Genomic DNA, 16046 nt, shown 5'->3' with positions numbered 1-16046 from the left:
AGTTGAGTCTCAGGCACACCCAAGGCTTGAAAAAAAGCAAGAAGGGGACAGAGTTTCTCTTCCACGCTGTGAGAGAGTATAGGAGGAAATTTGGTAATGGCGGAAGCAACTTCCCGAGGATTCCTTGCAAGACTGGAGAGGCACTCGACCATGGGAATGAGCCTCTCATCGAGGCGTAAAGTAAGGATTTTGGGGCATCGGGAGACGATGTAAGGGAGTTTTCTCTCTTGGATGCCAACAATGTTTCTCAGGTAGTCCCAGTTCTCAGATGCCACTTCGCTTTGGGCCTTGTCCAACTGCTTGCACTTTCTCAACATCTTGTCGATGCTCGGATCATCGAAACCTTTGTCCCTGAAGAACCACATGATACTGCTGCTGCTGGTATTTGTGACCTCCATTTGAAAGACGCCGCCACTGACTACAACCAAATAACAAATTCTGCTTTTTAAGTAGAGTGATGTAGAGAGGAATTTACCTTGGCTAACTCAAGGTAGTAGTAGAGAGGAATTTACCTTTCTTTCCGCCTATCCAATTGAACTGAGAGAGAGAGAGAGAGAGTGAGAGAGAAGCTTATCCGCAGAGGAGGAGCGGTGTCTTTCTTTATACCCTTTACAGAGTAAATGACTATTATATCCCTCAAGTCAAGCCTTCGTTTCTAACTAAACCCTTCCCTTCCTCCTCCGATCAAAAAAAACCCTAATTTTTCGAATTAGCGGCAGAGTACGATGATGCCCTCCTCGAAAGCCGTCGTTTTTGCTAGTCAGATGGCGAAGAAGATTCGTGTTACGATGTCCGCAACACGCTTTTTGTCAAATGGTCAAGAACAGGAGCAGCAGAACCCCCCAGAGCCTTTACCCAACAGACCCTTGCGAGGGGAGAGATCCTCCACCAACTCTCATAGAGATCCTCCACCCGCCAGACAAGCCCACAACAACCTTGGAAAGAGTGATAATAATACTCTGTCTGACCATGGCTTCCTCGAGCAGTTCAAACTCGGAGTCAATCAGGAACCCCCCAAAACGGAACAAAACCCCCAGGAAGAAACAAGCCTGCCTGAAGATTCCGATGAGATCTTCCAGAAGATGAAGGAAGGAGGTCTCATTCCTAACGCCGTCGCCATGCTTGACGGCCTCTGCAAAGATGGGCTTGTACAGGAGGCCATGAAGCTTTTCGGGTTGATGCGTGACAAGGGTACAATCCCTGAGGTCGTTATCTACACTGCTGTCGTCGAGGGCTTTTGCAAGGCTCATAAAATTGAGGACGCTAAGAGGATNAGAGAGGAATTTACCTTGGCTAACTCAAGGTAGTAGTAGAGAGGAATTTACCTTTCTTTCCGCCTATCCAATTGAACTGAGAGAGAGAGAGAGAGAGTGAGAGAGAAGCTTATCCGCAGAGGAGGAGCGGTGTCTTTCTTTATACCCTTTACAGAGTAAATGACTATTATATCCCTCAAGTCAAGCCTTCGTTTCTAACTAAACCCTTCCCTTCCTCCTCCGATCAAAAAAAACCCTAATTTTTCGAATTAGCGGCAGAGTACGATGATGCCCTCCTCGAAAGCCGTCGTTTTTGCTAGTCAGATGGCGAAGAAGATTCGTGTTACGATGTCCGCAACACGCTTTTTGTCAAATGGTCAAGAACAGGAGCAGCAGAACCCCCCAGAGCCTTTACCCAACAGACCCTTGCGAGGGGAGAGATCCTCCACCAACTCTCATAGAGATCCTCCACCCGCCAGACAAGCCCACAACCTTGGAAAGGGTGATAATAATACTCTGTCTGACCATGGCTTCCTCGAGCAGTTCAAACTCGGAGTCAATCAGGAACCCCCCAAAACGGAACAAAACCCCCAGGAAGAAACAAGCCTGCCTGAAGATTCCGATGAGATCTTCCAGAAGATGAAGGAAGGAGGTCTCATTCCTAACGCCGTCGCCATGCTTGACGGCCTCTGCAAAGATGGGCTTGTACAGGAGGCCATGAAGCTTTTCGGGTTGATGCGTGACAAGGGTACAATCCCTGAGGTCGTTATCTACACTGCTGTCGTCGAGGGCTTTTGCAAGGCTCATAAAATTGAGGACGCTAAGAGGATTTTCAGGAAAATGCAGACCAATGGGATCTCCCCAAATGCCTTCAGTTATGGTGTCTTGGTTCAGGGATTGTATACTTGCAACATGCTAGATGATGCTGTTGCTCTCTGTTGTGAGATGCTCGAGGCTGGTCACTCTCCCAACGTCCCCACTTTCGTTGGATTGGTTGATGCATTGTGCAGAGAAATGGGCGTCGAACATGCTCAGTTGGCTATCGATGGCTTTAACCAAAAAGGATTTGCTGTCAATGCTAAGGCTGTCAAGGAGTTCATGGACAAAAGGGCCCCCTTTCCGTCTTTGGCTTGGGAAGCCATATTCAAGAAGAAACCAATCGAGAAACCCTTCTGATTGTCCTATCACTTACGCAGTGCTTTTAGGTATGCCGTCTCCATAAAAAATGTTTTCTTTACTTGTAATAACAAGCTTGGAAGAGATAATCAATCTGCGTGTTTCCTACTTCAACTTGTGAGTGTTTTCCATTTTGCTTGGAGTCTGATATCAAGTCTTCTCCTTTGTCTTCTAAAAAGTGTAGTTGTAGATGTAAATCATAGATTGAGCCGACAGCGAGCCCCCCTATTCATGCCAAGGGTCATTGCCTGTTTTCATGCATTCTAACATTAATTGCAAGTTCAATGAATAAGATGCTACTAGAGTGAGCAGAGTGGTAGATTTAGCATTTTTTTGGTGGCATAAGGTGTCAAATTATGCTTGAGGTTTATCAGTCAATTTTGTAGTGACTGTTGCAATGATACTGTGAACAATGGTGATCCTCTGCTATCTGAGACTGAGACACTAGGCATAAAACTACATTATTGTCCACCGGTATTGAATACAAATCTGGTACAGCAAAATGCTTGGAGTCAACATTAAAATAGTTTTATAATTCACTCGGAGATCTTTACTTGATTTGGTCGGCTGTATTATATTCGTGGACGCAAAGTCAAGGCCTGTTTTGGTGGAAGAATGACTTCTTGCTTTTAATATATACTATACATAGGCGTGCCCTTGAGTCCTGACTATGTTATGTGATGATTCCGAGGTTTAAGGGATGAAGGTGAGTTGGATGGGTGGTGATTTCAATGCCATCTTTTGTTCGTTTTGGCGTCATGTGATTCTTGCATTGTTTATTTGTTTTCTTTTCTCTTGTCATTAGGCATTACTATTATTATATGCAAATATCAGGTAGTGCTTAAGATGGAAGCATGTGCATCTCGTACGTTGACCATAACCTCTCCAAGAGTTTTCTTGGAGTTGGGAGAATCGCTGACTTGATTAAAGAAAAACAACAAATGAATATAATAAGAGGTGGGAGGTGGGGTCGGCGCCGTCCCTACACTCTGCCGAATTCAAGGTTCGATGATCATCCGGAGTTGATGATAACAAGCCTATAAAATAGAGGGAAGGAGTGAGGTAAAGAAGCAGAAAGCTGGAGTAAGATGATTTCATTGTTGTTTCCGCGGTCGCCTTTGTGCACAGCAGCCATAGTGTTCTATACATGTGTATGCATTCCTTTGGGGAGGTTGAAGAAGAATGGTGGAGATGCCGAAGGGCATGATGATGACGGTTACCACCTAGTGGGAGTGATGTTTGGGGACAAGGAAGAGGAGGAGGAGGAAATTTGCTGCCCGATATGCCTTGCGGAGTTTGAGGCTGAGGATGTGGTGACCCATCTTCCCAGATGCGCTCATCTCTTCCATATGAATTGCATAGAACCTTGGCTTCTCCGTGGCCATCTCACTTGCCCGCTCTGTAGATCATTTGTATTGGCTCCAACTCCTCTTACCTGCAATGTCAATAATGCCTCCTCCTCGCCCACATTGTATCTTTCTATCTTCTTCTTTTTCTGCCTCTTTCTCCATCTACTTGGATACTTGTAGCCTACCTTCCTTGTTAAGTGTTAACCCACCCATTCATTATATATATTGTTTGTCTTAGTTTCCAAGCACATAATGCGTTGATATCTCCATCCCCTTTCCAATCAGCTTTATGAAAATATTGAACAAAAAAGAGAGAAAAAAAGCAATTGTTAATGTTAGTTTACCAGCCTTGCGTGCTGCTGCTCTTTACTCTGTTTTCCAGTTGATACGTCGTTCCTCAGCGCGAGAACCATAATAACACAAGCCAAAACATAGTCGGCTCTCCAATGGGCCAGTTAATGGGCCTTATATTAAATCACAACATATCAAAAGTGGGTCGGAGCCATAACAGATTAAAAACGGGCCTTTTTAAATGACTCGTTTCACATTAATAAAAAAAAAAAGAGTAAAAATAAGGTCGGAAGAGAAGAAGAGTGTAGACTACAAACATAGATGGTACACAGGGGAGGAGGCTCTCCCGACTGCGCCTTCCTTTGAACCTCTGAAACCAAAGTTTGTAAAGAGCTCTCTTCTCTTCTCTTCGGAAGGAAAGAAGGAGAAATCCACAGAGAGAGAGAGAGAGAGTCGCAGCCAACATTTCTCACTTCATATGACTGTGACTGTGATTACAACAAACCGTTGAAAGGTCAGTCTCTGTTCCTTGTCTGCGTTTTTCCAGTTTCCGTCAACTGTCTTGGGTTTTGATGTCCTCACTTGTTTACCTTTCTCCTCTGCACATAAGATTTGATTCTGAATATTACTGTTGTCATTCGAATTGGCTCCGCTACTCTGCGGCTAGGGTTTAGTTATCATTTTTATTGTTCTTTCTAAGATTTAGTTTGATGGATCTGCGTGCAGAGAGAATGGATACTGGCGGCAATTCGCTGGCGTCCGGACCTGATGGTGTGAAGAGGAAAGTTTGCTATTTCTATGACCCTGAGGTTGGCAATTACTACTATGGCCAAGGTCACCCCATGAAGCCCCATCGCATCCGCATGACCCATGCCCTTCTCGCTCACTACGGTCTCCTCCAGCATATGCAGGTTCTTAAACCCTTCCCTGCCCGCGACCGCGACCTCTGCCGCTTCCACGCCGACGACTATGTCTCTTTTCTCCGCAGCATCACCCCTGAAACCCAGCAAGATCAGATTCGCCAGCTCAAGCGCTTCAATGTTGGTGAAGATTGTCCCGTCTTTGACGGCCTTTATTCCTTTTGCCAGACCTATGCTGGCGGCTCTGTTGGTGGCTCTGTCAAGCTTAACCATGGCCTCTGCGATATTGCCATCAACTGGGCTGGTGGTCTCCATCATGCTAAGAAGTGCGAGGCCTCTGGCTTTTGCTATGTCAATGATATCGTCCTAGCTATCCTAGAGCTCCTTAAGCAGCATGAGGTTTGTCTCCCGCACGCACTATTATGATTTATGATACATGTCCTGGGATGGTTTCTGATGAGTCTCTTCTTACTCTTCCTCTCTTGTTTTCTTACAGCGCGTTCTATATGTTGACATTGATATTCACCACGGTGATGGAGTGGAGGAGGCTTTTTATGCTACTGACAGGGTTATGACCGTCTCCTTCCATAAATTTGGGGACTACTTTCCCGGCACAGGTCATATACAGGATATAGGTCATGGAAACGGAAAGTACTATTCTCTCAATGTACCGCTGGATGATGGAATTGACGATGAGAGCTATCATCTCTTGTTCAAGCCCATCATGGGGAAAGTGATGGAAGTTTTCCGACCAGGTGCGGTGGTATTGCAATGCGGTGCTGATTCTTTGTCTGGTGATAGGTTGGGATGCTTTAATCTTTCCATCAAAGGTCATGCTGAGTGCGTCAAATTTATGAGATCATTCAATGTTCCCCTACTTCTCTTGGGTGGTGGTGGTTACACCATCCGAAATGTTGCCCGTTGCTGGTGCTACGAGGTACTTTCCCTCTCTTCATTATATTGCTGCTCTTGTTTTTCTTCGTATTTATTGCAACACAATCTTTATATGACAGACTGGAGTTGCACTTGGAGTTGAAGTTGAAGACAAGATGCCGGAGCATGAATATTATGAATACTTTGGTCCAGACTATACACTTCACGTTGCTCCAAGTAACATGGAAAATAAAAATTCTCGTCAGATGCTTGAAGAGATTCGCAATGACCTTCTCCACAATCTCTCTAAGCTTCAGCATGCTCCAAGTGTGCCATTTCAGGAAAGACCACCAGATACAGAGGCTCCCGAGGTATGTCTCTGGACCAAATCATTTGAAGTGTGTTGGCTCCTATATTTGTGTTACACATTCTTTCTTGCATTTCCTCATGGTCTTTGGTGAGTTTTTAACTACAGTTACAATAAGAATTTTCTAATTTAATCAGCTGGGGTTGGTGAATAATGTTCACCCAGTTAGATATGTAGAATTATGCTTTGATGGATGACTCTGGTTGTTTACCAATGATATTGTTGTAAAGTACGCTTTTTCTGTAACTTATAGGTTGATGAAGACCAAGTAGATGGAGATAAAAGATGGGATCCAGATTCAGATATGGATGTAGATTATGATCGGTATGAAATATATATATGTTTCCTCCTTTTTTTGGGGGTTCCTTTCAGCGGTGTAAATTTTACTTAATTCGGCATCCCATTGTGCAGTAAACCTATACCAAGCAGAGTAAAAAGAGAAGCTGTTGAACCAGATACAAAGGACAAGGTACTACCGGATTATTTCTTATTCGTATCGAATGCTTAGACATTTAAAGTCATTAGTTCATCTAGGTTGACAGCATTTTCCAGTACTGAAACTTATTTGCGCAGTGTGGCCAAAAAACATCACATACCTTTTCTCATCCCGGGACCCCAAAACCTAAAAATTCCAGAATGAATCTCATTCTGACATTGAATTAGTTAATTTGAGCTGCCGATACAGTCACTTGAGGGTAGCGAATCTTTAGCGATGATTTGATAATTTAGCACAGGATCCAACGATTGACTTGATTAGAAAATGTGACCTTGCTAAGCTGAGCTGAACTAAATCATCCCTGCCTCTCAATTCCTAAACCGTCTCCTCTTGTTCCTGATCCAGACTCAATTGTCCTTAATTGTATGTAGCCTATTAGTTCAGAATGACTCTTGTTCGGAAAGTTGAAGAAATTAATTTGTTAATCTTGACATGTTTGTGCAGGATGGACTGAAAGGAGTTACTGAGCGTGGCAAAGGTTGCGAGGTGGGGATAGATGAGAATGGAAGCACTAAGGTAAAAATGAAACAATAGACAGGGCTGAAAGGCTGGGAATGGTTTTCTGAAGTAGATAGTTTGATTGCAGGTTACAGGAGTAAACCCAGTGGAAATGGAGGAAACAAGTGTGAAAATGGAAGAGGAAGGAACAAACAAGGGTGGGGTTGACCAGGTGTTACCTAAAACATAAAAGGTGGAGCATCTCATTGCGTAGTTTTCTGCTTCTCAAATGTTTTTAGTTGGTTTCTGGAGTTGTAGTACGCACTCCTGTGTTCTGAGGATTGAGCACGGACGATATGTATTATTCGTTACATGTCTGAATGATGACAAGGCGAGATATTATTCTGTTTGCTATGTTTATTGATGTGCCTTAATCTGATTTGACCGAAGAAGAGACCTTCTTGTCATAAATCCTAATAGATATAACAAGCTAAAGAATTACGAGGGAACTTGTTCGTTGGTTAGTGATCCTGTCTTCTTTCGTAATATATAGTTTTTGAACGTTGATCCGCATTGACGTATATGGTGAAGTTCACCGTTGAATCTTAAATTTAGTTGTTTTGCGATGCCCAATGGCCTCCAAGGTAACATACCGATTATCAAAACGGTATACCCCATACCAAAGCGGTAGGGAGTTACCAATCAAAACCATTATGTGATATTAGTACGGATATGTAGACGAGAAAGGCACTTCTCCTGTAGACAATTCATCTTCTAAACCACAGAAGCAAAGCAACCAGAAGCATAACTGCGGCTGATCTCTGCCATTACCAAGCTGCTCAATGTATGCTCTTTATTACGCTATGGAAGGTAATAATGTGTTTCTCTTCTGCCAGGAGAATGGGGTGGCAGAGTATGTCTGGTTTCTCCTCTACACTCAAAGTCAATTGTCAAGTCACTGTGATTTATTGGAATCACACGACAATTTTAACAATTACGGGATTTCTAAAGATTAATTTGACAGAGAATAAAAATGTAAATATCTTGGTGAACTCTGGAACACGTTAATCTCTCTCTCTCTCTCTCTCTGGGGTCGCTCGCTCTCACCTTAACCCCGGAAACTGAACATGTTCACGGCGGCAGCTTCGTCAAGCGCGGGAAGGTGGCGGACGGCGTTTCTCTCCCTCAGGGACGAAATTTTAACCACTCCACCGCCGCCGCTTCCTCTGTTGCTTCAGGATCTACTCTTCTCTCAATCCCATTCCCTTCTCTCTGCCGTCTCTCACCTCCCACCGCACGAGCTCACTTCTGATTGCTTGTTCCTGCTCGATTTGGTTTCAAAAGCTGATGATGGTCCTGACTGGATCCTTGTCTCTCGCCGTACTTGTCAACTGGTGCGTCGTCTCCTCCTCTCTCCTCCTTAATTTTTTTTTTTTTAAACACTAATTTCCTTCAACTGATATATAATCAAATCAAATCCAGATTCACGATGTTTGTGCTCGTGTACTTTTGCAACTGAATTCTTCTTCATGGCCGCTCCTTCTTCACTCTTTTGCTTGTGTCTTGGAGTTTCTTCTGCGCCAACCCATGCCTTCACCCTATTCCACTGCATACTTTTCCAGAATCGAGCCCGTGATCCAATGCTTCGAGACTTTAAGGTTATTACTACTCACTCTCTGGTTTGATTTTGTCTTGCTGCCATTGTTTTCGTAATCTCTCCCCCTTTTCTCCCAGACGTTTGGCCGCTATGTACCACGGAAATAGCTCCCATCCGGAGGAGAACATTCATCTAGTCAAGTTTCTTCTGCGCATAATTCCATTATTACACCAGGATTTAGTTTTATCGTATGGTCTCTCAAAACAAGACCCTCCTCCTACTTTAGATGTGGAAAATAATCTGCCTCAACATTATAGCTTATGGGAATCCATGGCTCTTGCCTTTGACATGTTTGGCAGAGCATTTTCTGTGTCTGAGTCTTTGTTTTCTACTGACGTCTGCCAATGCACGCTAGAGGTAATCATCCCCTTCACTGATTGATCCCTCTAATTTCTCTAATATGCTTTGTTTCTTAAGTTGGTGCATCCTGATATAGGTTCTAAGGAAAGTTATGGACGTCTTAGCATCCAANATTAAATTCTTCTAGTGTTCTAAAGCCTAGCCCACCTTCCGAAAGTTGAGTACACAATTGCTTCCATGAAATCCAGTGTAGTCCTTTACTGTCTGCTTTATTGCTCCACCAGAAATTGGCTATCGCGCTAGTTAGTTTTGAGCATATAGCTTTTGGTAAGAGAAAACACGACATTACATATGTCGGAATTGCTTGCGCTATTGATTTGATCAGGACTTCCTTTCTTCCCTTGGAGAACATTCATCTAGTCAAGTTTCTTCTGCGCATAATTCCATTATTACACCAGGATTTAGTTTTATCGTATGGTCTCTCAAAACAAGACCCTCCTCCTACTTTAGATGTGGAAAATAATCTGCCTCAACATTATAGCTTATGGGAATCCATGGCTCTTGCCTTTGACATGTTTGGCAGAGCATTTTCTGTGTCTGAGTCTTTGTTTTCTACTGACGTCTGCCAATGCACGCTAGAGGTAATCATCCCCTTCACTGATTGATCCCTCTAATTTCTCTAATATGCTTTGTTTCTTAAGTTGGTGCATCCTGATATAGGTTCTAAGGAAAGTTATGGACGTCTTAGCATCCAAGGGCCAGCTTGTCGAAGACCGGTTTATGTGGAGGTGCGTCTTAAGGGCTTTTCAATGATGCCTTTTGTTTTTTTGTTTTTTCCTGGGTTATATTAGACTTGTCGTTCCTCTTGGGTAATATTGATCTCATTTTTTTTCTGCAGGTTTTATTCATGCCTTTTAGACTGTGTGCACGAGGTCCTTACCAATATAAAATGTCCTGTTTCTGATCACGTAAGTGGGCTCTTGAGAGCCTTTGCTCCTCCTCTTAGCTTTAGCTTAGAGTTTGCTCCTCCTCCGCATATGCAAACTTTTATTCTTTGTTTGAGCAGAAGTTTTTATGTTGCAGGTCTCAAGTTTCATAGCGGCATTGAGACTGTTTTTCTGTTTTGGACTTACTGGCCCACCTCATTCTGATGTTGTTCACAAAGATAAGCAATTAAATGTCAAGCTTTCCACATTGATTTCTGGAGTAAGTAAGAACGCCAAGAATACTCCTTATAGGCCACCCCACTTGCGCAAGAGGGATGATTTGAACACTAAGCAGCCAGTGTCTTGTGACTGGCGGCGCCTGTCTCTTCATGATTCTGGTAATTCTGATGTTATATCATCAGATTCTGATTTTAGTGACAGTGACGCTTCCGTACGGGATTCTTGTTGTTCCCAAAGCTCGAAGGTTAGAATAGCTGCGATAGTTTGCATACAGGTGAGTAACATTAATGTTCTATTTTTAGTTGGTTCTCATCTTCTACTTAACTTTCAGTGACAATTACTTGTTCAATTTCTTTTTCTCCTGTAAAGGATCTTTGTCAGGCTGATTCAAAGTCATTTACCACTCAGTGGATGACTCTCTTTCCAACCAGTGATGTACTCAACCCAAGGTGGAAAATTTACCTACAAGATCTTTTGTCAACATATCGTAAAATTTTCTTGTCTCCTTAACTTTCCGAGATCATTTACAGGAAGTCTGAAGCTACTCTGATGACCTGCTTGCTTTTTGATCCTCATTTGAAGGTGGTTATTCTTGTCCCTTTTTAGATCACTGAGGCATGCTGTTCTCCATTTTTACATCTTTTGTGGTTCAGCGATTATAGCTAGAGATATTTTTCTAGCTCAACTTCGTGACTGCTGAATCCTGAGAACAATTTTTTGTTTTATTTTGCAATGTCTAGGTAAGGATTGCATCTGCGTCAGCTCTTGCCATCATGATGGATGGGCCTTCATCTATTTTCCTTCAAGTGGCAGAGTACAAGGAATCCACCAAATATGGATCGTTTATGCCCCTCTCCAATTCCCTTGGTCGAATATTAATGCAACTCCACACAGGTGCTTCAAAGATATTACTTTTCTTTTCCTTTATTATCTTCTTATTTGGCTATTACTTAATTCCTTCTTGACCAAGAGTTTCATGCCTTTCGTATGAGTGTAGGCATTCTACATTTGATTCACAGCGATAATCATGGTAGATTGTTGACTCAGCTGTTCAAGATCCTCTTGCTTTTGATATCAAGCACACCGTACGTACATTTCTTCTGTTTTATCTTGTCAGCTCCTCATGATTAATGATATAAAGTGTTGTATCTTTACAAAGGTCCGTTATCGTAAAACCTTAAAAGCCCTTGATTATGATTTACCTTTCTGTAAGTGAGTTGCGAAAGCTTCATGAATATGTGTGTAGGCCCAGCTCTGTTTAGCTGATGTTATTTCTTGTTAAAAATTGCAACTACTTTGGTGTATGAGATTTTCATTTGTTCTTTAATGTTTGTTATCATTTTCAGTTACTCGAGAATGCCAGGAGAATTGCTGCCAAAAGTTATAATGTCTCTGCATGCTAGGATCAATGAGGGGTTTCCTTTTAAAAATGATAAAACTGGTCTGCTGGTTAGTGCTTTATTTTCCTTAAGTTGTTTTTGTCTGTTTGCTGTCTTTGTTTATGATAGAGATATGAATTCACGATTTCATATCTAGGCTTTCTGTCCTGGACTATCCTAGTTTCCATTAGCTAAAGTCATAGGATTTTAACTAATTTTAGTCACATATATAAATTTGTCGACTTAGGGAAGCAATAGGAGGAGAAATATATTGGTATTTTCTCTGGACGGTACAAACATTGAACAAGCGTCTAGAGTCGTGTTTTCATTAGCTTAAGTCATATAGTTGGTATGCTGAGCTGGGAACTCACGCTTTTAACTTGCTGAATTAATTATTTGTGAACACAAGCATATTCTCTTAAAAATATTGGTCTTGTGAATGCCATACCTATATCATGACCTGTTTTGCATAGGTTGCCGCAATAGGTTGCCTGACAGCTGCATTCTCTACCTTTCCTCCTCAAATGAAAGTACATAATATGCTTTTGGATGAGACATCAGCAGGTTGTCATTCTTTTTTGCACCTGTTCCATTATGATGACTGTCCTAACCAATAAATATGTATTTGACATTCTTTGTTGAAGTCATTTCAGGATCCGATGAATGTGAATGGAATTCAGGAGTTCTTTCTACCTTATTTCGTTTTGCTGAGCAATTTTCTGACGCATCAACATGCGTTGAGGCTCTTCAGGTATTAGGTTGTTCTTATTTTAGTTGTTTTCCCTTCTAAGGAGTTCTTATATAAGTAGAAGGATATACAAATAATAACTTCAGGTGCATATTTAACATTTTTGTTCTGAGACTGGGTCATGATTGAGGAATACGCTGACTTTTGTTTCCCTATTATTAATTCCTATGCTATTCTAGACAAAGTTTATAGTTCTCTTGTAGAGTTTTGATAATGCGAGCTGCTACATTGCATGTCCTGTGTTTTCATGCAAAATTATATGGTTTTCATGCAGGTCCTCCGAGCTGTGGCTCTCAGTTACCCAAACTTAGTGCCAGCATACTGGGAACGGGTCTCTGTCCTCGTGTATAAACTTTTGATGTCGGCTGTTGATGAAGTTTCCCCAACGACATGGAAGGCTTCAGTTAGAGAGTCTGTTGGATATATTGGGGATAAAGTCCTTACAGCTGCTATTAAGGCAGGATATTAAATAACCACGTTCTATATATTTGAAATTAAAAACATCTTCTATATTCCCTAGCTTATCTGGAGCAGGGCCTTTCATTGTTGATTGATAGCATGCTCAGGTTTAGTTTTGATTTTGTGTCTTAGAAAGAAACTAGCTTAACAGCTAAACCATTTGAGCACTGTCTTTGAGCCACGTTTACAATAAGAACTTACACATGATTTTATGTAGGTTTTGGATGGATGCCTTCGCGCAATATCTGGATTTAAGGGAACAGAAGATCTTCAGTACGATAGATTAATGGATACACCATTTACATCTGACTGCATAAGGTCAATAAGAATCTCATCTGCGCCATCATATGGATTTGAGAATGCCCAGGAGCCAATTTTTCAGGCAGGATGCGAGCAATGGTCTGAGGCTATTCGTAAACATATAGTTCTGGTGTTACACCATGGTTCTTCGGTGGTGGGTTTAACTTGACGAGTTTTTGTTTTTGTACAACTAATAGTACCTAATATCTATTAGATGCTGTTGCTGTAGTTTGCATAATATCTATGTCCTGAATTTCTTCTTATGTTTGGAAGGTGAGAAGCACTACAGTTACTTGTTTTGCTGGAATTACATCCACCATATTTGCCGCTTTCAGTAAGCAGGAAAAGGATTTTGTTACTTCATCAATTGTAAGTAGTGGAGCCTTTTTGTGATTGTTCGTACTTTATTTTTTGAATATGTGCATGACGTGTTTTAGTTTTGTAGATAGCCGCTGCCTTGCATGACAAAACACCTTCAGTCAGATCAGCAGCTTGTCGAGCTATTGGTGTAATTTCATGTTTTCCAGAAACATCTTTAAGGTAATTAAACCCTTAATCACAGTCTGTTGACATTCTGGTTCTTATCCTAACTCAACCCTGGAAAGATATCCCTGGTCAAGAACTTTAAGATCTTTGTTGAAGCAGTGCGGAGATATATGAAAAGTTTTTCATAGCTGTTGAAGCGAATACCCGCGACTCCTTGACCTCGGTATTGCATTACTGACTTTCCATTATTTGTTCTCGTGAGCTATGCATTTTATATCATATCAGGTGCAATGGGTTAATGTTTGTCATATCAGGTGCGTATAACAGCATCATGGGCTTTGGCCAATGTATGCGACTCTCTGCGATACCGCGTCGATGAGAGGTCCTTTGAAGGTACTAGTGCTGACGTTATAATTAGATCCGATACAACTTCTGGATTTACATTTCTTTTATCCTCCTACGTAGGATTAAATACAACTTCACAAGTTCTGGACGCACTGATACAATGTGCTTTGCGCCTTACTGAGGATGGGGACAAGGTAATGAAATAGCATCTCTTTCGACTCAGTGACATTCTCCTCCATTCCAAAATATTTCTCTATAAAATTAATTAGTTGTTCTCTCCATAGCTTGTAATCCAAATGTTTTGTTTTTCTAATACATATTTCATTGCACTCTTCTGTTCTTTATGGATGTCGAAACTGGCAAGAAGATTTTTTTTTTTTTTTCTGTGGATCACACAGTTGTTTTTAGTATTGTAGTTATGAGCACATTTGCCATTATCATTTTCGTAATTCCCTTGTTAGGTGAAATCCAATGCAGTTCGGGCACTGGGGAGTATTTCAAAATATGTAAAATTGAGATGCATGACATGTAGAAAGTCAATGGACCAAGATGTATTACCTTTTCCCCATCAACATTCATCAAATTCTCACCATCTATCCTGTGCGGGAGATACAAGGTGGTTGGAGAGAACCGTGCAAGCATTTCTTTCCTGTGTTACTACTGGTAATGTTAAGGTATAGCTGATAAGTAGAAGTAAATGAGATGGCTTCATTTGGATCTAAGCATGTGGGTTTCAATCAGTTTGGTTTGAGTCGGCCAAGTTTTGTTTGAGAGAAAGCTTATTAAATTAATATCTAAGTAATTTTTGTTTGGTTTGATAAGAATATCTTATACAGAAACGTTAATTCAGTTTGATATGGTTTGGTTTGTTTAGTTACGCAAGGACGCATCCTTTAGCTATATCATACTACATACTTTGAGTTCAGAAATTTGTACAGGTTCAATGGAATGTTTGTCATGCGTTGAGCAATTTATTTTCCAATGAGACAATAAAACTGCAAGATATGGATTGGTAAGCATCTTTTAGCTTTCTATTATCCAAGCTGCTTCTCTCGTTGACCTCTATTAACTTTTTTCTTTTTCTTTTGCAGGGCTCCAAGTGTTTTTAGTATTCTACTATTGCTGCTTCGTGATGCATCAAACTTTAAGATAAGAATACAAGCTGCTGCCGCTTTAGCTGTCCCAGGAACCCCACTTGGTGACTTTGATTCTCTATCCCTCTTCTCCCTCTCTTCCCCTGTAGCTATATTGATTTAGAGACGAAAATTTGTTTGTCTCATATTGTTTGTGTTTTGGGATTACACTGCTTGGCTAATTTCGTTTCTCGCACATAATGTAATTGCAGCTTATGGGAGATCATTCCCTGATGTTGTCAAAGGTGTTGAGCATACTTTGCAAAGTCTGCATTATGACAGAGAGACGACGCCAACAAATTTCAAATACAAGAGATCGCTCGAGAATCAGGTAAAAACCATGTTGGCGTAATTTTAGGTTATTGATGAATGATGTCTCTAAAGTCCAGCTGCTCGTTTCAGTTAACCTCAACCATGCTGCATCTCCTGAGCCTAGTTTCAAGCTGTCATTTCGAAGCGTTGACAGAATTTCTTTCAAAAGTAAGAACTGGCAGCTATTGTTGTTAATACCACTGTTTTTATTGCTTGATTTTAAAGTATTTGTGACTAATATTTTCTTGTTGGTGTCGCATGAAACCCGACAGAAATCCTCTTTTCTAGAGGATTGGTTGAGAGGATTGTGTGTGACATTGCACGAGGAAGACAATGCGTCTGGATCAAGCAGCACAAGCACTTTGGGTGATAAACAGAAGAAAGAGTTGATCTCTAGAGCTATACGGTCGCTTGCCAGAAGCTTACAAGCTGGACAAAGTTCTGAAATGGCTCTTAAGTTGCAGGAGTTAGATAGCTATGTGAATTGATTGAGCAAGCAATGCTTCTCGTGTAAACTTGGCCCTGTAATTTCTAACACATTTCTAACACAAAAGACTGTAAACAATGCAACCCATGTACATTAGCTACCGTTAGAAATTTTGTTGAAAGAATCAGAATAAACGTGGATATATATACTTTTTTTTTTTTTTTTTTTTTT

The 16046-nt window shown here is 41.3% G+C and overlaps 6 protein-coding genes across 7 annotated transcripts in view; 5 read left to right on the top strand and 1 right to left on the bottom strand.

The window, feature by feature from the left end:
* Positions 1-593, bottom strand: part of LOC104720727 (transcription termination factor MTERF6, chloroplastic/mitochondrial-like) — a 2168-nt gene extending 1575 nt beyond the window's left edge. Inside the window, exons 1-2 of the mRNA XM_010438604.2 lie at positions 513-593; positions 20-418 (exon numbers count right to left, since the gene is read on the bottom strand). Coding sequence (XP_010436906.1) covers positions 20-398 — 379 coding nt within the window. The 5' untranslated portion in view covers positions 399-418; positions 513-593. The remainder of the gene's footprint in view (positions 1-19; positions 419-512) is intronic.
* LOC104727464 (pentatricopeptide repeat-containing protein At4g38150-like) lies at positions 638-1307 on the top strand. Its single transcript, XM_010446569.2, has one exon. The coding sequence runs from the start codon at positions 726-728 to the stop codon at positions 1305-1307; it is 582 nt and encodes a 193-aa protein (XP_010444871.1). The 5' UTR covers positions 638-725.
* Positions 1406-2599, top strand: LOC104720728 (pentatricopeptide repeat-containing protein At4g38150). Its single transcript, XM_010438605.2, has one exon. It carries the CDS (start codon positions 1539-1541, stop codon positions 2427-2429), a length of 891 nt encoding a protein of 296 aa, XP_010436907.1. The 5' UTR covers positions 1406-1538; the 3' UTR covers positions 2430-2599.
* On the top strand, positions 2789-4045 carry LOC104720729 (RING-H2 finger protein ATL18). The gene has a single exon (XM_019232543.1). The coding sequence runs from the start codon at positions 3518-3520 to the stop codon at positions 3956-3958; it is 441 nt and encodes a 146-aa protein (XP_019088088.1). The 5' UTR covers positions 2789-3517; the 3' UTR covers positions 3959-4045.
* Positions 4366-7574, top strand: LOC104720725 (histone deacetylase 19). The gene is made up of 8 exons (XM_010438600.2): positions 4366-4583; positions 4796-5328; positions 5426-5866; positions 5943-6173; positions 6423-6493; positions 6581-6638; positions 7110-7181; positions 7252-7574. The coding sequence occupies exons 2-8, from the start codon at positions 4801-4803 to the stop codon at positions 7351-7353; spliced, it is 1503 nt and encodes a 500-aa protein (XP_010436902.1). The 5' UTR covers positions 4366-4583; positions 4796-4800; the 3' UTR covers positions 7354-7574.
* Positions 7998-16028, top strand: LOC104720723 (HEAT repeat-containing protein 6). Of its 2 annotated transcripts, none has more exons than XM_010438598.2 (27): positions 7998-8497; positions 8586-8761; positions 8838-8886; positions 9471-9701; positions 9781-9848; positions 9959-10028; positions 10144-10500; positions 10596-10675; positions 10757-10808; positions 10967-11120; positions 11224-11311; positions 11573-11675; positions 12079-12169; positions 12259-12356; positions 12628-12810; positions 13030-13266; positions 13386-13481; positions 13558-13652; positions 13758-13821; positions 13913-13991; positions 14064-14137; positions 14405-14617; positions 14882-14955; positions 15035-15141; positions 15289-15407; positions 15479-15556; positions 15661-16028. In XM_010438598.2, exons 1-27 carry the CDS (start codon positions 8231-8233, stop codon positions 15874-15876), a joined length of 3519 nt encoding a protein of 1172 aa, XP_010436900.1. In that variant the 5' UTR covers positions 7998-8230; the 3' UTR covers positions 15877-16028. The 2 variants fall into 2 exon arrangements, with proteins under 2 accessions (XP_010436900.1, XP_010436899.1); XM_010438597.2 differs by having other exon boundaries at positions 14870-14955.

The sequence above is a fragment of the Camelina sativa genome, chromosome 11 (genome assembly GCF_000633955.1).
Source record: "Camelina sativa cultivar DH55 chromosome 11, Cs, whole genome shotgun sequence".
Lineage (NCBI taxonomy): Eukaryota > Viridiplantae > Streptophyta > Magnoliopsida > Brassicales > Brassicaceae > Camelina > Camelina sativa.
Note: the sequence above shows the minus strand (reverse complement) of the source record. Positions and strands in the feature narration are given on the sequence as shown.